The 25,851-nt window shown below is 32.2% G+C and overlaps 5 protein-coding genes across 6 annotated transcripts in view; 3 read left to right on the top strand and 2 right to left on the bottom strand.

Moving 5' to 3' along the window:
• Positions 1 to 1,395, top strand: Bonsai (28S ribosomal protein S15, mitochondrial). Its single transcript, XM_072018069.1, has 4 exons — positions 1 to 371; positions 572 to 705; positions 844 to 1,039; positions 1,113 to 1,395. Exons 1-4 carry the CDS (start codon positions 133 to 135, stop codon positions 1,369 to 1,371), a joined length of 828 nt encoding a protein of 275 aa, XP_071874170.1. The 5' UTR covers positions 1 to 132; the 3' UTR covers positions 1,372 to 1,395.
• A 237-nt stretch (positions 1,396 to 1,632) lies between these two features.
• On the top strand, positions 1,633 to 5,196 carry LOC139994974 (uncharacterized). Its single transcript, XM_072018073.1, has 4 exons — positions 1,633 to 2,772; positions 3,915 to 3,967; positions 4,076 to 4,325; positions 4,881 to 5,196. Exons 1-4 carry the CDS (start codon positions 2,737 to 2,739, stop codon positions 5,148 to 5,150), a joined length of 609 nt encoding a protein of 202 aa, XP_071874174.1. The 5' UTR covers positions 1,633 to 2,736; the 3' UTR covers positions 5,151 to 5,196.
• A 595-nt stretch (positions 5,197 to 5,791) lies between these two features.
• Positions 5,792 to 13,251, bottom strand: Eaf6 (chromatin modification-related protein EAF6/MEAF6). The gene is made up of 4 exons (XM_072018072.1): positions 10,282 to 13,251; positions 9,107 to 9,310; positions 8,809 to 8,845; positions 5,792 to 7,125 (listed from the first exon to the last, which is right to left on the bottom strand). Exons 1-4 carry the CDS (start codon positions 10,351 to 10,353, stop codon positions 6,791 to 6,793), a joined length of 648 nt encoding a protein of 215 aa, XP_071874173.1. The 5' UTR covers positions 10,354 to 13,251; the 3' UTR covers positions 5,792 to 6,790.
• A 96-nt stretch (positions 13,252 to 13,347) lies between these two features.
• LOC139994968 (bifunctional 3'-phosphoadenosine 5'-phosphosulfate synthase 2) lies at positions 13,348 to 22,027 on the top strand. Of its 2 annotated transcripts, none has more exons than XM_072018066.1 (10): positions 13,348 to 13,907; positions 18,214 to 18,384; positions 18,542 to 19,067; positions 19,467 to 19,567; positions 19,740 to 19,927; positions 20,013 to 20,259; positions 20,497 to 20,703; positions 20,832 to 20,937; positions 21,125 to 21,301; positions 21,635 to 22,027. In XM_072018066.1, exons 1-10 carry the CDS (start codon positions 13,860 to 13,862, stop codon positions 21,730 to 21,732), a joined length of 1,869 nt encoding a protein of 622 aa, XP_071874167.1. In that variant the 5' UTR covers positions 13,348 to 13,859; the 3' UTR covers positions 21,733 to 22,027. The 2 variants fall into 2 exon arrangements, with proteins under 2 accessions (XP_071874167.1, XP_071874166.1); XM_072018065.1 differs by lacking the exon at positions 13,348 to 13,907 and adding an exon at positions 17,727 to 18,017.
• A 119-nt stretch (positions 22,028 to 22,146) lies between these two features.
• Positions 22,147 to 25,851, bottom strand: part of LOC139994967 (protein qui-1) — a 41,665-nt gene continuing 37,960 nt past the window's right edge. The window contains exons 13-20 of the mRNA XM_072018064.1: positions 25,446 to 25,629; positions 24,768 to 25,242; positions 24,260 to 24,566; positions 23,762 to 23,987; positions 23,330 to 23,525; positions 22,709 to 23,237; positions 22,382 to 22,648; positions 22,147 to 22,262 (exon numbers count right to left, since the gene is read on the bottom strand). Coding sequence (XP_071874165.1) covers positions 22,249 to 22,262; positions 22,382 to 22,648; positions 22,709 to 23,237; positions 23,330 to 23,525; positions 23,762 to 23,987; positions 24,260 to 24,566; positions 24,768 to 25,242; positions 25,446 to 25,629 — 2,198 coding nt within the window. The 3' untranslated portion in view covers positions 22,147 to 22,248. The remainder of the gene's footprint in view (positions 22,263 to 22,381; positions 22,649 to 22,708; positions 23,238 to 23,329; positions 23,526 to 23,761; positions 23,988 to 24,259; positions 24,567 to 24,767; positions 25,243 to 25,445; positions 25,630 to 25,851) is intronic.

Here is a 25,851-nt window from a genome sequence, read left to right as displayed (position 1 = left end):
TCATGCGCAATGTGTTCTATTTGCGTATAGTCTATAATGATAACATTTGAACAATTGTATATCTTATATCTATTAATATATTATAATTTGTAGTTAATTTGACTGTTTGCAATACATAGTTTATAAATAAATATGAATTCGCTAATAAGCTGCTGTAAATTACTAAGCACAAGAGTGAATAATGTCTACATGTTTGGAGGTTATTTGAGCCGTGGAATGGCTCAAACCATCGACGATTATAAAATTAAGTGGACACGGCCAGTCAAAATTCCGAGCATAGATCCACGACAAACCGGTGATTTGGGACTAAAAGTATCTGTAAAACCTACAGATATTAAAAACAATTACCAGAATTCGAAAGAGCTACAAGAGTAAGTAATAATTGTACATTTCTATTGTTCTGTATAGAAGATGATTTGTTATCCCACAAAAGTGGATAAAAAATACATTTATTAAAGTTCTTGTATCCTAAAAAATACATATTCTTTAGTTATGCCTATCTTTTGTGTCTTATTCAAAATAAGAGTTCAACTAATATAGATAATTAATCATTGTTCAATTATTAACGCAGTGCAGATGAAATTGTAAAGAAACTATTCACTTTGGATTTTCAACCAAAAAAAGAATCTAAATATCTAGAAAGAGAAAGAATAATAGGACTTGTGAAGAGGCATATTTGTGATCGAGGTTCCACAGAAGTTAAAAGTAAGTATACTTTTGTTTTATAAATTTCTGGAAAGTATTAATGTTAATTTAGATTTATATATAATTGACCACATACAATTTTATAAAAATTTCTAGATGTTTTCCAGTTATATATTCAAACAAAATAAATTGTTTCAGTTGCTGCAATGACTTGTGAAATACAATACCTTCAAAAATATATGGAAAAGCATCCAAAAAATGTAAAAACCAAAGTATTTCTAAAAGAATTAATTGATAAAAGAAGGAAATTGCTTAAACATTTGCGAAAATGGGATTATAGACGGTTTGAATGGCTTCTTGAACGTTTGAATCTTATTTATGTAGCTCAACCAGAGTAAGATATTGTATACTTTTGTATATAATAAATTGTTTATTATATGAATTCTTTAGCTTTTAATTGATTATAGAGTTCTTGGCGCGGTGTCGAGAAAAAATGCACTAAGGCAACTGACCAAAAATTACTGCGATGGTATTATTCAGCAGAAATTGGATGTATTTAAAACTGAATTAAGAGAACGGCAAAAGGTATTTTTCACTCAAAAGGTTAAAAACTTGGAGTATATTTTAGAAGAAGAAAAAAAGTATGGCCTAGAACCAACTGTAACTCAAGAGCAAATTGATGCTGCACGACAGAGAGCAGAAGAATTATCAAAAGAGATTGAATAAATAAATTTTTCCTACATTTCTTAATCATCTTTTTAATCTAACTTCTGACTTCGCTAAACTGATTTCTGGTAAATAATAAAAAATATAAAAATTTATTTCTGATATACAGAAAATTCTTTTAAATTTGTAAAGCACATGGTATTTTTAAAAATAGAAAAAATACTTGAGAAAATTGAAAAAAAACCGAAATTTTTCTAAAATATTAATATTTTTACTCCATATTATCTTTGGTATTTTATAATACAAAATTATTTACAGAATGCAAATGGGAATTATCTAATTATCAAACATAATTGAGGGAAGTTATTTAATTTTAAAAAAGTTATTTAATTTGAAGTTTGACATTACGTGAATAATCGTAAAAAATAACTTCTTCTAAAAATTCTTTTTAGAAGAAGAAAATCTATTTTCTATCCAAAAGGTATTATTTAACATATTGGTTTGATAAATAATCAAATAAAAATTTTTATTCTATGCAATTCGAATAATGAGTTATAAGTAGAAACTTGAGTATTAATAGATATTTAAGAGTAAAGATAAACATATAAAATAATTTAAATTTATTATGAGATCGTAAATATTTTATTGCTATTGCATTGGTAGTTTAAGAACATCAGTTTCAACAGGTGATGACGTTCCCACGGTTGCATGTTGCGCATCCCTTGTATCAAGAGAGACCCAAACAATGTAAGTGAACGTTCTCGTACATACCGGGTGTTTGAAATAATTTAATCATATACATAATTAAATTATAAGAATCGTAGTATCTATAATTCTCATTTATCATATTTTGTACATAATAAAGAATAAATCATGCGAATTTCTAATTTCATTTTCCCTATTAGTGTTGTCTAGATTTTCTTTCTTATTTACATAAAGATTGGAACAATATAGATAAAAATTCTCGTGTATATAGGGTGATTAAAACAATTCAATTATTGTATATGTAATTACATAAAAAGCAAAATTTGTTTGAAAATATTGTTTCAATTATTAAAAATTATACCAAATACTTTTGTATCGAAAAGAATCGTTTAACATTGTTAACACCTTGTATAAGTCGTATATAAAGATGAGCTGGATGCTGATGTTCTATTCTTTGAAGGACCGCCGTGAAAGTTTTAGTAGACCTTAAAATTTCGTTTAAGTTTTATTCATAAATGTATACACATGTACAAATATTTGCGAATATTTGAGAAGACTCTATGTGTATGTAATTAATTAATTATCAAGAATATTTTTTTCTTCGAAAAAAGAAAAATGTGATTTATTGATAATCTTTAATGGGAAAACAAGAAGAAATCTAAGAAGTATATCTCTGGTGCAAATTTCATTACACAACGTTGATTTTATAGTTCTCTAAACATGCAGTCGCAGTTTTCGAAAAGTGTTACCGACAAGGTAAAATGAAGATTACTATTTATACAATTAATTTAAAAAAAATAATAGATATTAAGTACTAAATTATTTCGATAAAACCTTTTACATATTATATTTCGAATAATTTATGTTAATCGTTTTAAATTTGAGAAGAGATGCGCAGAAAACGTTTTAAAGGAATATGCATAAATATTTTTATAACAAGATATAAAAGTTGGTTTATCAAATTTAAAAAAAAAGAAACAAGTCACAATAAGGATTATAATAGAGCATGAAAAAGAATTTTTGACGCACTTATGTAATCTTAATGCATTCCTCTACCTTAAAAAAACTCGATTCCATAAATCTTTATAAATGTATCGGTCACTTTTTATTTCGTGGCCCCGCGGTTGCTAGTTGAAAGTGCGGTTGCTTAATGTAGCGGTTCACAATTGGCAAGAAACATATATAAATATCAATTCCCACGTTCGACTCGACTTCTTTCGACCTATGATATGCGTTCTTATAGTTAAAGGAACATTTACATTGCTTTTTTGATTTATTAGTCATCTGGTATGTCAATCGTTTCGAAGGTTTAGGATTTAGGTTGTTTTTTATTTCAAAACGTTGCTCGAGAACCACTGAATGTGAATAGCGGCACTCCTTAAGACTGCAGTAGCATTGTGCAATGAGAATCTAATCTGCGCATGCGCGGTAGATTCTCGGGTGTCTTCGCTGCAACTTCGCGCATATTTATACTTCCAAGATATTAAACCTTTTTCTAAACTTTTCTAAACTCCTTAACGCTCCTACAAATATTATGTATGTATATTAGAATGAATCTTATTTTTCGACCAACGAATTGTTTTTCTCTGTGTATCTGTGTAAAATTTCAGATCAATCGGACAACGAAGAAACGTGCCATATCGAATTTGAAAATTTGTGTATTTTTATAATTCATTTTACTTTATAATACCGTACTATTGTACGAATACTTAAAAAAGAATTTTTAAAAGTAATAGTGAGAAAACTTTTTTTTCTTTGGCATTATATTTACTTCGTCGAACCTTCGTACTCCTTTCATCTCAGAAACTTTTTCATATATACGCAAATAACAAAGATATTTAGATATTCCCATTTTTTCTGTTCAAATTTTCCTTTCAATTTGTTTTTTTCTCTTACAGATCGTGATTTTGTGTTGTTTTCTGAAGCTGATCATTGCTGGTGTTCTACAACAGTAAGATTTCATAATCCATCACAGTTTTACAAATTTTCATTATTACCGCTAGCAATGCATCAAGCTTTAGAATCATCTTATATAATGAAACGGTTGTTTGATATTTAGAAGATTTCCTTGCGCGCCAATCGATGCAATCTCCGCGAGTGGGGCAGCAGTGCCAGTGGCGTGCGCCCTTAAATCAATCGGAGGCAAAGTAGAACCAATACTTCCGACTTATGTGAAAGTTTCCACTCCGATCTCGTACAGACCATTGCCGAAGACGTCATCGTTGGTGTACGTTGCGCCACCGATTTTTAAAACGGCGTCTGCCGTTGTGGCGACCGATACAAAAAATGAAAAAGAAGCAGAATTCACGGTAATTTGTGAAGGACACTTTTAGCAACGTTATTTATAGTACATTTGTTTGAATTACGATAAAAACGACAATTATACAGAGAAGGACACGTATCACCGATTCCAATGAGCTTGAAATATGTTGTCAAGATCAACACTGAGTTTAACACTGGAATTTACGATACACTTACAAAATCGTATAGAATAAAAATTAAGTCGTGTTAACGCTGGGCTATGTAAAAATTTGGCCAGCTATATGCCAGAGTGAAGTATAACGGAAACTAAATTTAATTGAAGATTTTCATGAATATCTCGGAAACGAAGGCCAAGCGGTGGTAACATATATAGGCAAAAGTTATTCTGAATGTCGCCCTCTATAATGTAACATATTTGACGATCATTGGACTCGGTAAAGTGTGCCCTTTTCTGTATAACTGTCATACAAACTTATGATATTATAAAATAAGAAACCTTTTTATTTCAGGATAAGAAGTTTTAGTACTATGTAGGAAGTATAATCTTATTTATGCAAGAAGCATAATTCTATTTATTCACATAGAATCTCATTTTTCTGCAGGCTCATCCAAGATACTCGTTTAATTATGGCGTCCTGGATGGATATACCGGCGATTCTAAGTCAGCGTGGGAAGAGAGGGACGGTGACACGGTAAAGGGTGAATATTCTGTGGTCGAAGCGGATGGTTCAATTCGAACAGTCACTTACACGGCTGATGACCACAATGGCTTCAACGCAGTCGTAACCAGAAACGAACCCCCGAAGAACGTGAAAAAAGATAGTAATTTGAAAGCATTTTTACCGGTAACTGTTATTTCCAATCCTCATTAAAGGTAAATTGAACGTTCTTCGAATAGAAATTTGTATCTAGTTTTTATCTCGCTGCGTTCTTCCGATTATTTTTGATCCAATTACATTTTTCTAATGAGAAACATTACCTTAAAATACTTAAGAAAAATTCATGTTGAAAATTATTGTTTTTTTTTTTCTTTGTTCAATACAAAGGCATTTAAAAAAGAACCCGAAAGTAACGGATAAAATGATAAAAATTTTCCAATGAGTAATGTACATACATTTTATCTAAATCGTAATAAAACGATATTTCATACTTGATTTGATAAGATTTGATTTGATAAGGATGAAATTTCGAAGCGTTTATTTCCTTTGTTTAATTGCACTTAATTACGATGGAATATTCTTAATATTTGCAAATATTTCGAACGTATAAAAAGGAAGAAAAATATAATAAATGATAATGAAAATGGACGTTTCAAGACTTAAAAAGTAAAAATATAGGAAAATACTCCGTTGTATAAGATTTTATAAATAAATAATTAATTAATAAACGAACATAGAAATTTGTAATTTTACCAATAAAAATATATAGCGTTGATTAATTGAAATTATTAAAATAAAATGTGTCGAAAAAAATAAAATGAAAATCTACGCTACAGGTGTATGATTCAATTAGGTACTTTCAAATCCTTTATTAATAATGCTTTATTTAAATACAGTGGTTACAAAAAATACTTCTCAATTTTTTTATACTTTCTGTTAAAATTTTAATTTTACAAGTGTGAATAATCATATTTTTCAGAGGATAGATAAACATATATTACGTAAAATATCATTAAAAATAAAATTGACTTAGAAAAATAAACAAACAGTTTGAACCTTTAAATTAACACGACACTATTACAAATAATACTTTGATCATCCAACTTCATTTCTTTGTGCAATTATCAGTTTTATTTTCACTACAGCTACAAATATTATGCTATTTTTTTATATACGTATTAAAATCATTCGAGGAACCTTAAATATTATAAAAGTAACAAAATGTATCAACTATTTCTAACACAAATCTTTTATAAAACATAAACTATCGGATCGTTAAAATTAGGATAGAAAATATGAATTATTAGGATCTCTTACAATGCTTAAATAGTGGAGATGACAAAATCTGACTGAGCTTAACTAATGGTAACAGACTTGATATTTGTCGCGAAACAAGACGGAATTACAAGGAATAAAACTCAAGTAAAAACTAAAGATTTCACAATTCTACATTATCTCTTACGCTTAATACATATTGTTCAACTAACTGAATAAGACGACGATTGATATTATTTCATCTCTAAACCTGAAATTTATCTTTGTACAATACTATATACGTTGGCTTACAATCATAGTCTTTATGGAAACAGAAATAGAAATCCTATCCGGATGGTAAAACGACACCCTTCGTTACCCAAACTGTTATCCACTTACTAATCCTAATGCTCGTATTTATTAACGACAAGCCTGTAACGTTCACTCTCTCATAAAAAGTCAGTATTCCGTGGTGCACTTATTGTATAAAACAGTGAGATCTGGTACATCGACAGAATCGAATGAGAATAAAAGGAAGGAATGTTCCATTGATAGTCCTCACGTGGACTATCCAGAGATTACACCGGCTTGAGGTTATTCTACCTATTTCTGGACCTCTTGTTGCTATTCTTTTTCGCACTGTTCCCAGACTTATTTTTCGAAGGCTCTTTTCCTGTGTTCTCCTTCAAGGAAACGTGCTCCAAGCTCCCATTGCTCGCGTGCCCATTCGCAAATTGTCTAGCAATCTCGGTTGAAGAGGCGATAGATCCATTCTGGCTATATTGGCCAGTTACAGAGTGGTTTTTCCCGGACGACTCCTTATTACCGTTGTTGTTGCCGCTATTGGCGGCCGTTCCATGAGAATTTACGAGGCTGCAATTGTCCTCGCTACCGCTGTTGCCGATCTGCGACTCCGATTCACTGTACCGGTCAACTGGAATCAAGTTTACAATGGGAAAACCGCGATCCCCGATCGACACGTGGCACGATCGACCGAACTGAAGAATTAATTAGCTGATTATTCGATCGACAGTTGTGCATAGTTTATCCAGATGCAGTGATTGACCGATTATTCGTCAAACAATTAATCAGTCAAGGATTGTTTAACCGTGAGTGACGTTTAATGAAAATATACCTTCGCTTGATCGATTAAACTATTGGAGAGATCGAGAAATTTCGAAGGCTACGCGTGAGAGACAGAGTATTGGTACATTTGGAAGACACAAATGTGGTAGTAGTAGTAGTAGTAGTAGTTAGGTTCAAGTAGTTGTTGATTCGTAACTTATAATATCTGAGTTATATCGAGGATATAGGATTTTTAATTCATATGTTACTATTATTTCTCTAACTATTTTTGAAATAAATCTTTATTTCATGTTTTTTATTTAAAGAATCGTTCTGCACTATAATTTCACACTTATACTACCATTGATACTTATAGTGCCAATACTCTTCGTTCATATAACGTCCATATGTATCATACAAGTCATAAAATTGAATCGCAATTAACATTCACTAGAGTTATAGCACTAACAAGGAAACAGTAAAATACCAATAAAACTAGAAACTAACAATAAGACGATAAGTTAAAATTAAAGTGTAAAATTGTTTAATCGATCAAAACATACATTTTTGAATTCTTTAGCATTCTGCGACTTTAAACAATTGACTACCTAGAAGCAAATATAGCAAGTATGTAATATGAAAGTATACCATGTAAGAACGATGTTCTCATAAAAGTGAAAGAAACAACACGCTTTAAATGTAAATAATTGTTGCTTTACCATATTTTGATCGATTTCATAAGCATTACTGTGAACAATTATTTTTAAAAATTATCTTGTATATTGAGAGTATAAAAGAAATGTTTCTGTTATACCCACATTAATACAGAAAACACGGATTTATTTAAAGCTTAGATACAGAGAAAAGATAAATATAGAAAATAAAGATAACAATGCTCAAGCTAACGTTCTTCTACACTTTCGACACGTACGAGAAAAGCAAATTACAAGTTTTCTACTGACATACACGGAGAACAAGACAATGGTAGCAGATAGAATTGTTAAATCGAGGAATAACTTCTTATAAAACTTCGAAACAGGTAAGAGAAATAGACATTAAATTTATTTATAATTAGATACAGAAAAAAGATGAATATGGATGAAACCAGACAGAGAAAAATCAATACGTAAAGTGCATATGATAAAAAGTTACTTTCGAAAAGTTAAAAAATGAACTATTATCAAAATAGATCGAGAAAATAAATTAAAATTTATTTGTGACTTAAATACACAAGAAAAAAAAGTTCACAAAAATTAAAAGCAATAATGAATCTGTTTTGAATTTTCTTTCTTCGTTAGTGCAATAAACTGCACTTTGCAACAATCGATATTTATTACGTTTTTTTTTCTTTTTTTTTGGAAGACAGTCTGATCGATACATTGAAAAGAAAAAGAAATACAATCAAGGATAACTTAAAAACTAAAAAGAATTATTATCAAGGAGAGGATAAAAAGAAAAGTTGGAAGGAGGGATAGGATGAAAAATAAGTTGTACTCTTTTTTTTTTTCTTTAAAGAATTAACTATCTCAGGAATATCCATTGAGGTCCTTACTTTTTTCCTGGGTGTTTTCAACGAGTCCACTGACTGCCTGTAAAAATGTAATACTTTTGATTTATCAACAGTACATTCGATATAAATATTTAAAAATGCCCATGCGATTAGTTTCTCTTTATAGCTCATATTTTTATAACAGTGAAATTAAATGTAATAGTTTCTGTGTATAAATATATACTTTTATTAAGATACTATAGCTTTTAAGCAATTTTCTCTTATTAATAATTTGAACAATACATTTCTGTCTATTTTGACAAAGTAAAACACTATATAAAATAAAATATTGATTACTAACAGCCATAGAGGTAATAGAAGATTTTGAGAATAGTCTTTCAGCTTCTTTGAATTTCCTATTTCGTTTATCTGCTTTACTGTTAGTATTTTTATTACTGGCTAAATATCTGTCCCAGCCACGTATTATATTACCATACAATTGTGTATCTTCCAAATAACTACCTTCAAATGCATAGATTTGGCGTTCTAAATTGGCAAGAGTGTCCTGTAAAATTTTAATATCTTATGAAAGACACAAAACAAATTAATATTAATATTTAATTTAAAAAGTGTAATATTAATGTTCCAAAAAAGATAGTAGTTATGCTTATATAAATTTTATTTAAACTTTGCTTCTCTTTCGTGTTAAGATAACAATTTACACAATAATTGCAATAACTATATTATTTTATTTTCATTTAAATCATGTTCAATAGATTTCTATAACATAGGTAAGAATCAGGAACTTAAAACATTAATTTACTAATTAGGCAAATTCTTTCTTAATATATTATGCAATATTAACAAGGAGATTGATATATTATTACAAATATCATTTACAACATTAAACAAAAACATTAGCATTACTCATATTTTAATATAACACAGTGTGAACTATTTTATACAACATTAAAAGATATATTCAATGGTAGAAGTATCAGCAATATGCAAATTTATTAAATAATACAGAAGTATGTTATATTACACAAGCAAAAGAGATTCTCTTTAATACTAAACAGAAGATGAAATAAAATAAAAAAGAACTATTATTCTATTTTTCAATAGATCAGATAAATAAACAAAACATCTAATGCGCTAAATCATACTAAATACAAACAATGAATATACTCACTAACATGAAAATTAACTATCGAGGTTAGGTACATTTTAAAAATTGAATTAGAAATTCACAAGCAATTAATATTTTACATTAGTGATAGTTTAGGAATATAAGTAAACCAGGAAGTAAAAGTATTAATTATTAACACGAAAAAATCAGGGGTCAACATAACCTCACAATATCTAAAGGACAATACAAACAATTTATTGCAGAAGCTTAAGCTGGTAATTGGGTGTAAATAAAAATGTTCTATCTCGTGACAATAACAATAATCTCAATTATACCAAATATATAATTGATAAGAAAATAGAAATACATTACAGGAGACATAGTTTGACAATTGCTTCAGTACTCACAGCTATTTCTGCTTTCCTTTTCACTAATTCAGCGAGTTCTGCTCGCAAATCGACAGAGGATTTCGTCGACATTACGTATTTAAATATATTGATAAAATAATAACAAATCCAACTTTCTTTGCGCAAATGACGTCTTTACATTCAACTGATTCAACAAATACCAACCTAAACAAAAACTTTTTTCATCGACTTGAAGTTATCGTTAACTGGTTATCTAGTTTTATTTTCATCTTCATCTCTTCCTTCTTTATGACATTAAACTTCTTAGAACATTTAATTTATCTTATATAACTTTATTTTCACATTATATTCTTATTTATAATATTATATACATATATATAATATTTACTGTTACTTGCTATTACCTTTGATTTTAGGTTTTTTTCAAGGAGAAAGTACGTGGATTGGTGCCCATAGAGCGCCAACTCGCACTGCTCGTAGAAGTGCGCGAAGATTCAAAAAATTGAATCGAATTGAATTCTCGGACCAGCTACATTACAATATTTTACAATATTTTTTTCGTTAAACCTTTCGTTTCCCGCACAGAATATGCATTTATTTTAATAAAGTTAATTTATCTTCTTCTTTTTATAGGACCAGTTACGGAAGTAACTTAATCTATTCTACGATTCAAAATTAAAAAAAAGGAACTTAGAATGTTTAAATCAGATTAATATCTGAAATTCAATTTATACTTTCCAAAACTTCTAAAAATCTAAACGAGATTGCGGATAATAATTCAGGAAACATTAAGTCGCAGCTCAACTGGCAACATTTTGTATCGAAGACAACTATTTAAATTCAAGAAAAGCTTATTGTTAAAAGATTAACCTATAGACTTTGTTTTATTTAATAAATGCGAAGCAGCAGTGCATCACGAGCACGCATACATTTTTCGTTGTTACTTTCGCATGAGAAGAGTTGTTATAATTTTATCGGTCGGACAACGAAATTAAATTATTATAAAACTAGGACGGCTGCGCCTATTTACCGCTTATGACGCTCCCGCCCCCCTACTAAGAACAACTCCCATTTCCTGGACAAGTTTTTGATACGGCCAACCATCAAAACTTGAGAAAGCTAAGCAAAATGAAATTAGGAGACTCAACTTCTGTGACGTTTTGGTTTATATATTTAATACGAAATAAATAGTCGAACAACAAACACTTTTTCAATAAACACGAATAAATTTAGAAAAAGAATTGCAGATATCATATAGAAGTATACACATCTGTGAAGTTCGTTCCCAGTTAGATGCGTTACAAAACAACATTGCCTAAAAGAATGACATGAAAGGTTGCAGATTTTGACTAATTTTGTTATGTATATTTATAGAGTAGATTATACAATTTATGTATTATACAGAAAACTATGAATTCATTGTAAAACTGTACAATTATCGTAAATTTCTAAATTGAATTAAATAAAACTTAACCTTATTTTGCAAATGAACAAAGCGTTTAATCGTTTAAAATCCTTCCATTCACGGTCCTTAAATCCTTTCCAATTCTCACTGGTCTAAGAAACAAGTTTATAAACAATGACGAAAAGCTTTGAGAAAATCGGCAAGTATTAAGATAAGTATTAAGGTAAGTATATGGTAACTATATAATAAGTACTAAGACGAATAAAATAGCATAAGATGTATACGAAACTTTTTGGAATTCTTGGAAATGACGTCATTATTCAGGAGTTCGAGAAATTGAGATTTCGACAAAATTTCGTCGACATAGATGAAGTCATTTCTAGGAATGTTCGAAAATTTTTTCGCGGCTTCGATTTTTAGAGTTTCTTTTCGTGAACTTTTGTGGGATTGGGCAGCGAAAAGGTAAATAACAAGACTGTAAAATGCTGTTAAACTATTCTAATTTATTGAGACTCTTTTTAAGTAAGTTTGATATAATTATTTTATAACAAATAATCTCATTTTTTTATTGCGTTATATAATTATTTCTGAGAAGATCCATGCGGCTGGCTACTTGTGGTACCTTGATTGTTGTGGCTTTTCGATAATCAATATAAAAAAGAAAAATTTACTTCCGATGTTTAATTTAAGTTTTAAGCAACTTTATACTTTTTTTACGAAGGGTATCATCGATACTAATGAAATAAAAAATTTAAAGAAGATTAAAAAGTATGGTAAGTGGAAAACTCTACTTAGAAGTCTTCTTAATTAATAACTGAAGTAGATAGACATTGTCCTTGCTTGGCTTATTTGTTAAAGGCATTACGTAATTTTAATAGATATAATCTCGTAAAGGTGAGTACAAACTTTAATATATACAGTGTATATAGTATCATGTATATGGAATATTAACTGAGTTTTAAACTTGCACTAATGTGAACCATAAAACGTACATTGCAAGTAACCACACAATCCAGTTCCCAGAACAGCCATGAAAGAAAATTGTAATTGCTACAATCTGCCACGAATTATACGTGTAACAACGCCCAATCGTGGAATATCAATATTCCGCAATACCTGGAATAGAAACAAGATTCGAAGCTATAGTACGTCCGTAACGAATTCAAAATCTTCCTGCTAGCTATTGTAAATAACCTAAAACTAACAAATTTGTTCCTTTCATATTCATAAAATAAAGGGAAACTTTGTAACAATTCAATAATTATTGTTTCATAACAACGCTGTATGACCAATTCGTTGCGATCAATTATCACTATCAATCTCGAGAAACGCTGGCACGGCGTTTACACCGAATCAGAATATTTTTAACATGGAGTCTCTACGAACGAAACTCAATAAACGCCCGGACCTGTTGCTCGTCTCGTAACAACGACATTGCACGATTCAGCACAATAAAATAAGAAGAATTCATATAAACATAGGACTTTGTTTTCGAGTTACAGCTTATTTTCTACATATTTGCTTGCTACATACCTTCAGAAAAATTCACCTCAGAATGATCAGGTCCAGCTTCGATAGAATCTCAAATGCATCGCGTCGTAGATCGTCGAACTAGTTCGAACAACAATTACAGATTTGTGAGCAACTTTATTCGCCACTTCTTGACGAACAGAACGAGAGACACTGTGACCTTACGTTTCATCAACGCCAATTATTGGTATCCCAATATAAATTAGAATAATTTCAATTCATTATAGAACTTTCGCTCTTTTCTCTATGATAACCTACAAGTTGTCTTCTAGACATCGCTGACTACTGAAAATTAGACGCCGACATCATTGAACTATTTCAATTACGAAATGAGAAATTTCGCTGTCCTCGAGTTTTTCCAGTGGCGCGAGTTTTTCCTTCATCCAGGGTCGTGGAAGAAAAAAAACGGGAGAGCAAGAGAGTATGAATGTGTCGTTTCCCCCTTCTCACGAGCGATACATATACGACGTCTTGCCGATGATATATGAAAGAACACGTGTCACCAGGTACTCAGTACACCCACGCGAGTCGTTATCGTTAATTTGTTACATTTCCAAGAGATTTCTGAATGAAAGTTTGGTGTTTCACTTGATTTTAATATCGTGTTGAATTCGAATAATACTATATATATATTTATATATATATATATAGTAGTAATAGAAGAGGAGCTTTCTGGACAAGAATGGATCAGAAAAATGAAGTCAAAGGATGCAATGGGAAAACTAATCGCGTGAGTTTTCATTAGTTTTTGTTCGAGTTATTCGTATTTGGATTTAGATAATTGCTGAGCAATTGGGATTGTCTCTAATATTCACGATTTGCGAATTGTTTTAAGGAAACGAATTAAGGAATAAACAATATTTGATACACAGTTTTGGTCCCAGTTTTTTCTCGCAACGCTTAACCAGCATTTTCTATCTTCACTTAAAAATAGAAAGAAAGAAGCGTTATATGAATATAGGCTCTTGAATTGTGCTTTATCAAGAAATTACATGAAAAAAAGGAAATGATAAGGGACTGCTTTCTTGCTCGATACTACATAGGAATAGATTAACAGGTTATAATTGCATTTCAAAGTGTTGCTACTTTTTTCTTATTCGTTAATATTCTTTATCCTTTGTTTTAACTCCTAACCAGTATAAATTGCCCGCAAGTAAAAGTCCATTGACGTGATATCTGATGATCTCGGCATGTCAAACAATATATTCTGCTCGACTTATCGTATAATTTGCCGATATTTAACATTTCTTGCTTGACATTTTGATTGACGCGATGATCGTTTAACGATTGTTGGAACGATCGATCAAACCAACGGTCTCAACAAGTAAACAAGTCAAAGTCTGTACGAGCGAATATGGAAATGTATTCTTATACTACGTCGATGATACACCAGTTCGTTATCGTTACTTTTTGATAATGCGTTTAACAGTCTATGTTTATGTAGCGTTTTTGTTTTTATTTTACATGTAGTTTTAAATGGCAAAACGTTTCGCCGAAAGAATGTTGAGACATTCTGCTGAAATATGTATTGCAGCTAAAGTAGTTTGCCATTTTTTCTATATCTTTCAGTGCGATTGTTGAAGATTTTGTTCGCTTATTACGCGTTGTTTTGTTTGTATTTTCTTTTCGTAGGCAGCAATTTTTCATTGTCCTTAAGTCATGCATCTTACACGATTCCGCTGATCGTAGGATTTTGCAATTTAAAGTCATCGTAACATGTTATAATATGTAGTTTGATTAGGTAATTCACGTTCCATAGTACATAAGTACAGTACATAAACGTGATTAGTATGACGAATAAGATTACTGGTACGTAGATAACAATGTATTTTACGGTGCTCTGTCAAGAATACAGTATCACAAAGGATATAACCTAGCAAACACGGCGATGGTACCCCGCTGGGGGTAGCCACCACTATGCTATATTTTATTTTGTTTTTCTTTTTTTATTCACCTCCATCTAGATATAATACTTTACCAAATGTCCTTCTGGACAAATTGTAAAAAAGGAATACAGTCGTTGAAGCATTTAGGATAAACGTCAACTATATATAATTCAAATAATTGAAATCTCATTAAATTCTCTCTCGTTAAATCATAAATTTAACAAACATAATTTTCGTTGCAACATCTCAAATTAATTATGAGAAAAATTAATAACAAGAAATAGATCACAAAGCTATTCCCTTTCCAGGAGAAACGAAATAATTTGTACACCGAATATATTGCATTTGTATCGTCACGTTCTCATTGACATTAAATAAATAAAATGAAATAAAATGATATTTCTAGCAATTAAATCATTTACAGATATTCCAAACTTATTTACCCTGTTTTTTTATTGCTCAATCGGTAGCAAGCTTTCGAAATTTTCTTTCACCGTATTTTACGAAAATATGCTAATTACATTATTGCGAAACTAGTCGCTAATTATTTTTCACGCGTTCTCTTTTTCTTCTATTTCCGAAGAAAAATGAACGTGTAACCTACGCGTGAATCGGTGATTTGTAAACTCGTTTCTAGCACCTTTGTATTTCAATCAATAGCCTAAGTTGTCTAATCTACTTTAAGCGATGTAGACATGATTAATGCACGTAATTATACGTTGATACGTATAATAATCTTTTAACGATAGCCTAATAACAATAATAATAATTATTATTATATGTATAATATAATATAATTATTATATTATAATATATTATAATTATTATATAATTATATTATATATATAATAGTAATTATTATTATGTAAAAAATATAAAATAACAGTAACAATAACAATATAATAATAATATAATAATACATATATAATATATTAATATATTATTATTACTACATTATTATTAATATAATAATATATAATATTTAATATATATAATAATATATATAATATATATTATTATATAATTATATTACATATATGATAGTAATTATTATTATGTAAAAAATATAAAATAACAATAACAATAATAATATAATAATACATATATAATATATTAATATATTATTATTATTACATTATTATTAATATAATAATATATATTATATATATTATTATTATTATATTATTATTATTATATATATATATCTAAATCTAGAATATAAGACGAACGTGAGAAAAAATTTTGACTTTGTATATAAAACTTCGTGTATAACGAATCGCGAATGATATCTGAGCGAAACGGTGACTTTTATTTAAATAAGAAATTAAATTGTTATTCACGGCCAAAATATTAGTCTTTTCACTCAGAACTAAAATATTAAAACATCTCTTTAATTTGTTATTTGTCATTTAATAGGTAAGTGAAATTATGGCCAACGGTAACAGCGACGTCGCCTTGAATCACATAACTAACGATGTCTAATTTCAAGTAACAGATAATTCATAGTATTGTAGTTTTAGAAAGTCTGTGTTGCAGTCTTTTACAATGATACTAATAACCGTTACGTAATTGGTAAATCTTGTGTTTGCTTGGACAATTGTACTTCTTATCTTACAGGTGGACTCGTATTTCGTGAAATAACTCGCTTTATCTTTCGGGTATCTGCAATTGTAATAATACAATTACTTCCGAAATGTTGTCTCTCTTTTCAGTTACGTTATACTTGTACGTAGACGAAGTTCGCAAAGAAAGTGTTACGTAATGGAAAAATTATATTAAATTCCCAAATCAACGAGGGAAAAAAAAGAACAGGTTATTCTCTCTTCTTTTTGCGCGAGTCTTCTTAGAATTTCGCAAATGCTAATAAAAAGGACGAAAGCGTCATTTTATTAGGGTCTAGTTGTTAAAGGGCAATTTAATCTCAAATAGTCGCTCTACTGTGAACAAATACAAACAACAAGTATCAGTAAGCAAGTAAAGCGGACAAGCATCAGTAAAGCGTATTACGTAAAGTTCAGTTCCCTTCACGATCTCTCATTTCCGATATTCTTCAAGCTATTTCTCCGAGTACAGTCGCTGGCAAAAATATAGCACACGGATGCGCGGAGAGCGCACGTGCGGGAAAAGAAAAAAACTTTTTGGGTAAACTGAACGCGCTATCTCCGTTTCTTACACATAGACACGCGTCTACGAAGCGTCATATCTATGCGCACGCATACTTACATTCATTCAGAATTTCATCGAATTACGTACTTTGTACTTCTTTACCTATGCCATTTTTGCCATTTTTCAATATAATATTCCTGACAGTTTCACGTCGTATATTAGGTTTCGGACAAAATATAGTAATAAATAAGAAATAAGAAATAAATAAATAATAAATGAAGAGGATTACCTGTTAAATGTGGAAACCTTGAGGCTCGATATCGTAGACTGCCTTAAACTTGAATTACGTGTACGTTATACCTGCCTTAATATGTAGCTAATATGTAGCTTTGATGAGCTTCCTAAAACGCTCATTTCCTCGGAGAAATATCTTACATAGAGCGAGAAATTCTCCGATCCCCACCCAACCCAACTTTCCTTTTCACTTTCTCGTTGACGGAACTCGCTGGACAAAAATGCTCGATAGCCGCGTAGTCGATGCAGAACTACACGTGTGGATAGATAGCAATCGATAGTGCTCTTTATCGAGTGAGAAAATCGAACATTCGAACGACGCCATTGGCTCTTTTTTTAGATCTCGCTATCAAGTTGAATTTATTTCGTTCGCAGAGAAACAAATTGGTCGAATAGATCGTTGCACAGTGGATATTTAAAAATAGTGGAACCAATCGTCGAGTATTTTATAAGATCCTTATCGTTGCACGAAACTTAATGATCAAATATTGCGTATAATGGGGATATATACGAAATCTTCGATGGAAAATCGAAATACACAGAAGAATAATCGGGTATAATAACATACGCATTTGTAATAATTTATCCAGTAGTATGTAAAATAATCAACCGTCGAATTAATTATTTTCAGTAATATTTCGATCACTCTAAATCGGATAAAGTGTATTGATCCAATAATTTACTTGAAAATTTCAAACAGTAAATAAAAGATACATCGCCTTGAAACGTCCCGCGTTGAAATATTTGCAGGTTTTCGCGACGAATGTGATCAAACAAATACACTACGTGTCGAGGCAGAGACGAGGGGAAGCCTATGGGAAATTCAAAGAATTCCGTGGCTGTACGATTTGGTTGACAGGACTGTCCGGTGCTGGCAAGACGTCCATCTCGTTCGAGCTGGAAAATTACCTGGTTTCTCAAGTAAACTTTTTGTTTCATCCGGCCAAACCTCTAAAGTTACAAACCCGCGAATATTCAAATTTTCAAATTGCCATATCTCGAAACTTGCAAATTGCCAGACTCTCGATCGGACCATAATTTTTAAACGCTTCAGTATCATATAAACTTGCTTTTGCAGGGACTGCCAGCCTACAGCCTGGATGGCGATAATCTTCGTCGCGGATTAAACCGGAACCTGGGCTTCTCGAAAGAAGATCGCGAGGAGAACGTGCGAAGAGCGGCTGAAGTAGCAAAATTGTTCTCTGATTGCGGTGTAATCACCATTTGCAGCTTCGTTTCGCCCTTCGAGGCGGACAGAAGACTGGCGAGGAAGATACACGAAGATTTTAACTTGAAGTTCTTCGAGATCTTCGTGAAAGCTTCCGTAGAGACGTGCGAAGCCAGAGACGTGAAGGGCCTCTACGAGAAAGCTAGAAAAGGCATGATTAAAAGCTTCACAGGCATCGGACAGGAATATGAAACGCCCGAAACTCCTGATCTCGTCGTGGATACGGAACTTCATAATTTGCAGACCTCGACGAGAATGGTGATCGAGTTGTTGAGAACCCAGGCAATTCTTCCCAAGACTCGAGAGCAGGTTCAGGAACTGTTTGTCGAGGAGAAGAGGATAGAGGAGGCGAGAAAAGAGGCGGAGAATCTTCCGAGTACGTTGCAAGTGTTTTCTCACTTAATTCTGTATTTTGCATTTTAATTAATCTTTTGCCTTGGTTTACAAAGTTTGCCACTTTTTGTTGATTTTTGTTGATTGGACAAGCAAGTGGCTCCTACGCTGTGGCTGAAGAACACGCGGATGGTTTTTTATTTCTGACATCATGTAATTTGCTTATAAAATTACGAAAATGTAAAGATTTGAAGGTTTTATAGAAAGTAAAACGTCAAAGATTGATTAATTGCCACAATACGCACAGATAAGATAGAGGAAGTTTTTTCCCAAATTGATGTTTCCAATTGACAGAGAGATAAGCTTTTATGTAAACAATTTCCATTTGATATATAGTACTTGATAATTCCCTAATTCCTCAAATCCATATGCTCAATTTAAGGTATCCACATCACTAAGGTCGATTTGCAATGGGTTCAAGTACTCGCTGAAGGTTGGGCTGCTCCGCTCACAGGTTTCATGAGGGAGTACCAATATTTACAAGTGTGTAATTAAAATTTGATTAACGAATTGCATGAGATTTAAGCATTGAGAAACGAGTTCTATTTTTGGACGATATTAATTATGAAACACTAAGTTTGTAAAGGTAAAAAGTGGTAGGATAGAGGCAGATTTTTCTAATGAGATAACAAATAGAATGTGTATTATTTTCAAGTGTCAACACTTCAAAACTATCGAACAAAATGGGGATGTGATTAACCAATCGATACCTATCGTGCTTCCGATTAGCACAGAGCAAAAGGAAAGCTATACCAATGCACCGGCACTGACCTTGAAGTACAAAGGCCAAGATATCGCAATTCTGAGGAAACCAGAATTTTTTGCTCACCGAAAAGAAGAAAGGTTCGATTATGTTTTTCTAGTAAATTTTTATTTCTCAAAGATTCTCCAGTTGTTATTTGAAAATAAATCGGAAACATTGCAACAGGTGTTGCAGAGAATTTGGTACAAACGACCTTGGACATCCTTACGTCAGAATGATCCACGAATCAGGTGATTGGCTGGTTGGAGGAGAATTAGAAGTTCTGGAAAGGATTAGGTGGAACGATGGTCTCGACAAGTACAGGCTCACGCCAAACGAAATTCGTAAAAAGTGCAAAGAAATGGAAGCGGATGCTGTTTTCGCCTTTCAGTTGAGAAATCCAATCCACAATGGCCACGCACTCTTAATGCAGGTTTTTGATTAGTTCTCATCGAAAACAACAAATTTCAAGTATAATATAAAATATAAAATTGTCTGCTTTAAAGGAGGTTCGCAAAATTAATTAAGTTTTTATCATTTTGATAACAACCTAGTTGAGGGTTAAAGAAAGTCCAATAAATCCGATCAATTACGACATTTACTTTTTCCTGCTCAAAAATATCCTATTCTTCTTCTTTTTTAATATAATTATTATTCAAATTGATACCAGGATACGAGAAGATACCTCGTGGAGGAACGTGGTTGTAAGAAACCAGTTCTTCTACTGCATCCTCTGGGAGGATGGACGAAAGAAGACGACGTACCATTGTCAGTTCGGATAAACCAACACCAAAGTGTTCTCGAGGAGGGTGTATTGCACAAAGACACCATCCTCGCTATTTTTCCAAGCCCGATGCTTTATGCTGGGCCTACAGAGGTATTATTTATTTCCCTAAAGAATTAACGAACAATTAAAATTGATGGAATAAGAGAAGCGTAGTATTTCGAAGAAATATAAATATTTTAAATTTGAGAATTGTTTAAAATTTGCGATTTTTATTTTAGGTGCAATGGCACGCTAAAGGAAGAATGATGGCTGGGGCAAATTTTTTCATCGTTGGTCGTGATCCCGCGGGTTTGCCACATCCTGACAAATCTAAAACCCCGGACGGTAATATTTCGATAAGACGAATTTCACTTGTCTTTTGATTCTTAAGATTACTCGCATAAAAAATTAAAAATCGTACGCTTTTATTCGTGATTTATTGTACGAAGTAATTTCATTGTTACATGGAAGGAATTCTGATATTTCATTACCGTGATAAATCAATCAGTGGTCGCTTTAAATGTAAAATTAGGAAATCTGTACGATGGAACGCACGGCTCGAGGGTACTGTCGATGGCACCGGGTCTTCAAAATCTCGAAATCATCCCGTTTAGGGTAGCAGCTTACGACAGTAAAAAAAGAAAAATGGCCTTCTTCGAGCCAGAACGATCGCAAGATTTTATTTTCATATCAGGAACTAAAATGCGAAGTGAGTTATATTTTTTTCATGTACGTGTTTCTTTTCTTTTTCCTCTAAATCTTCCTGCAATTAATTTATATATCCTATCTTGTTTATTTTATTAATGAAATCATTAGAAATGAATCGTTATTAATGAAGTTATTTTAAAAAACAATTTCTTATTTCACTTCATATTTAAAAAAATCTAAAAAAAATGAATTAAATTGCCAACTATAAATGTAAATTACGTTAAAAATATCGCATTAAAATAAATACAAGATTCATATAAAAGCATTTATATGAAGTATCCAAATAATAATAAACAAAACAGCACTGTTAAGCATTAATATACCGTTATTTCAGATTTAGCAAAATCCGGGGAAAATCCACCAGAAGGATTCATGGCGCCAAAAGCATGGCAAATCGTCTCGGATTATTATAAAAAACAACTGGAAAATTAATTTTAAATTACCGTTAGCCACAATTCTTGTACTAGGGGATAATTATTTATAAGGACCAAAATATTTTCTGTTTAAATTAAATTTAATAATTAAAATGATAAATACAAACATCTGTCCTGCACAAAAAATGGTTGATTCTCATTATTCATTTATAAAAGACAATAATTTCGTCGGATACAAGTAAGGTACACCCAAGCAATTTATTTATAATCTTTGTTAAAAATGATCTCTAAAAAGGTTGGGGATGGGGGATGAAAATAAATAAAGTGAATTTATTTCTCTTCTAATAATGATATACATATGTGTACCTATATTTATATATATATATATTTACGTTTATTGCGTCAGACACGAGAAATTCGTAATTTAGAGCTTTACCTTAGAGACGTTTTCCTTTCGTATTTTTTTCCTACTTACTATTTTTTTTTTTTCTCTGTTACTTAGAAAGACAGTGGAAAAAAGAAGAAAGTACGACGACTAGGATTTAGTCCGTTTAGTTTCTAACGAAGTATCGCTTTAGTCTGGTACACCTGGGAAAAGATAAGATTGGAATTTCAGCTTCTAATCACATTTTATTATCTTTATCCTCGGTGTAGCAAAAAGTAATCAAACTTTTCTTAATTAAATTAAATAATTCTTTTAAACTCACCTTCTTCCTCAGAATCTGATATTCGTGTAGCTTGCAAAGAACTTTGCTTCGACAAAGTCCTACCATGAGCACGAGGTCTAATAGGTGGCGACTGTTTGTTCCAAAGTGCTTCGAGTTGATCAAAGTGTTGCGACTGGGCGAGTGCAGCCTGTTCCGGTCCTAAACCGGATGGACTGCTTGTTAATCCAACTTTGCTGATCTCGTCCATGGAAGCGCTTACGCTGAATCGTCGTTGTAATCCATCCTCTACCGATGACGTTAAAACTCCTGGAATTACATAATAGTTTAATTTTGAATATAATGCACTGTAATCTTCGTCAACAATACCTGAAGTGAGATGGCCATATTTCCTATGCCACGTATCGCTATCCAATGACACTTCTTTCTTCAATAATCTCTTATTGGGTCTCTTCCGTCCAGGTGGCCTCAAATCTCTGGTATCACACCAAGGTGCTACATAATCCGGTAATTTCACATATTGCGCTGGAGTATTATGCAAACATAGAATAGGCATGCATTTGTGTTCGAGTAAATGCAACGCGAGTCTCGACATATCCGTGGCAACCTCAACACCTAACACAGGTACGTGTAACATTATGCTACTCAGTGAACAGCCCTTCTTCGTGTCCCAAATGATCAAACTCTTGTCTTCGCTTCCAGACGCTGCTAGAGTTCCATCACACGACAATTTTACACAGGTTACGTAACCTAAATGGCCTTTTAAAGTATGCAAATCGCTGCCAGTATTTATATCCCAGACGATTAGGTTCGCATCCTTGGAGCCAGAGACTACGATGGATTTGTCGAGCACAGAAACTGCGACGCAAGTGACGTGATCCGTGTGACCAACGAGGACCTGAATGAAAATTTGTTGTACTTTCTTTATTTCTAAAGATTTCTCTAAATTAAGTATAAGAATTTAAAGTTATTATTATAACATGTATAAACCTGAGATAATTTGCCTCCAGCGAGCTGCCAAACCTTCAAACTCATGTCTCTGGAGCCCGTAATCAGTGACTGAGAATCTGGAGTAACAACTAGACAAGTAATTTCTTGAGAATGCGACACTTGGTACTTTTCTTCAGGACCAACACCTAAACTTACTATTCTTAATTGATTGTCTCCTGTTCCGCATACAGCGTATCTGAAATTTAGAAAACAAAGAAACAATTAAATCTAAAAAATATCGCAATTGGTAATTTATTATTATTATTAATCACTCATTAATTATTAAGAAATTATTCAAATAACAATCATTGTAGGAAAAATTTGAACAAAGAGGCTATTGGTATTATAAAAGACTGGAGAAATATTAAGAATTAATACAAGAAAGCAAATTTCAGTAATCTCAATTTATTAATTATAGTCACTATATCATACCTCATATCGGATGAAACAGTGAAACAGCGACCAGGCCCACATACTGATTGGATTAGGGTGCCAGTATCAGCTGCCCAAACTCGAATTGTACCAGCTCTATCAGAACTCACTATTCTTCGGCCGTCAAACATAGATGTGACCGCAGTAACAGGTGCCTGGTGTCTAAATGTCGATACCAGTAAACCTAAGGTCAGACCCCATACACGTACTGTTTTGTCCTCAGAACCTGTTTCCAATTTAATTTCCTGTTACTGTACTGTATCAATTTCATTGTTTGTTGCTTAGTTATTTAGTTACTATTATACTTTATTATATTTTGATTAAAAAAATAAATGGATTCCTTCGGTTTTGGAGGCAATACAAAATTATGGTAGTATTTGCAAAACTAGTATTGCAAAAAAAGCATACAAACAAAGGAAATAAATGAAATTTCTTTATAATATCTGCTATATACGTATATGTATGGAAGGCTCTACTGTACTTTATCTACAGACCTACCAGAAGCAACAAATAAACCAGAAGCTGAGAATGCAATGCAGGTGACGCTAGCGATATGTCCTTCGAAAGTGGAAAGCAATTCGTGAGTATTCAATTGCCACAGATTTACGAGAGAATCGACTCCACCGGTAACTGCCATTGCTCCGTCCCTGGATATATCCAAACAAGATATGGGAGCAGTGTGTGGATGCAACGATACCTCCTTCACGAATTTTGGAGGTTTAGCGTGTATCTCCTCGCCACGGAAACTCCAGTAAGCCACTCTATCACCGGAAGCTGTTATCAGGAAGTCGTCCTTCTCCGTCACCTTTTCGAGAAGATTGAATTGAAAAGTTATACATATTTCACTGTTCCTCTTTTTTATCCTTCACTATTATGTAATTTATTATGGAGATAGAGAAGGTAATTTGCTACGACGATTAATTCCAATTTCAATAAGTTTACTTATTTTCGATTCTACTTTTTTTTTTATTAATATAGAATTATAAATACAAAATCTATAATTTACCTTGACAGCGGTGACATCCGCCGAAGGATTCGCCAGCAACGTTCTTGTCAATCGTCCACTGTGCATATCGAAGACAGAAACCTTGCCCTTGGCTCCTCCAGCAATAGCTCTTCTGCAATCTTTTGCCAAGCAGATACTTTTCACTTCACCTTGATGACCTCTCAACGTGTGAACCTCGGTTCCCGTGGCCAAGGATCTCAAATATAATTTCTGATCTTCGCAGGCTGCCAATAGGAACACCGAATCGGCCGATACGTCGAGCACAGTCACGGGAGATGGTAAAACGATGCTTTTTAACAATGTGAATCTTTCTAGACACCATAAACAGACTGTACAGTCGGAAGAACCGGAAACCAGAATTTCTCCCGCAGAATCGACGCGAATGGATTTCACTGGCCCTCTGTGGTGGTCCACTTTGATGAGAACATCGCCGGTTAGGAGACTGGTGACGATTATTCTCGAGTCTTCGCCACCGCTAATGGAAAGTGGAAGGTTTGGTGTTAGTTGATAAATATGAAATGAAATAACTTATGAAACAATCTATAATTAATAAGAATAAGAAGAAATACTCGGAGAAAATTGAAATCTTTTCCTATTTTTCCAGTTACTTTCTTTAATCAAAATTAGGAAGAAAGCATTTTTGCTATCTTATCATCACTACACGATAAAATTATGAACCTGACAATCACTGAATTCTTGAGCGCGGACGTCAAGCACAGAACTGGGGCAATGTGTTCTTGGATTCTTAACTTCAAGGTCAGCTCTTTCATATCCCACACTATAATTGAAGTGTCTTCAGAGCCTGTCAGCAGATATTGCGAATGTTGTGTCACGGCTAAACATGAAATTGGATTTGAATGCCCTGAAATGAAAAATATTTCTCATAAAATATTAAGTTGCGCATAAAAATTCGTTTCTTTGATATTTGATCAATATATCAGACTTGTATTAAATTCCATCTTCGTTCTTTTGTGAAAAAGCGAAAATACCATAGGAATATCGCGTGCTTAAAAATGGCACTTCAAGTATCATATACGTTAGCTGGATTATATGCAACTATATTCTTACAAAAGCTGACCTATTT

This window comes from Bombus fervidus, chromosome 15, assembly GCF_041682495.2.
Source record: "Bombus fervidus isolate BK054 chromosome 15, iyBomFerv1, whole genome shotgun sequence".
NCBI classification, from domain to species: Eukaryota; Metazoa; Arthropoda; class Insecta; order Hymenoptera; family Apidae; genus Bombus; species Bombus fervidus.
Note: the sequence above shows the minus strand (reverse complement) of the source record. Positions and strands in the feature narration are given on the sequence as shown.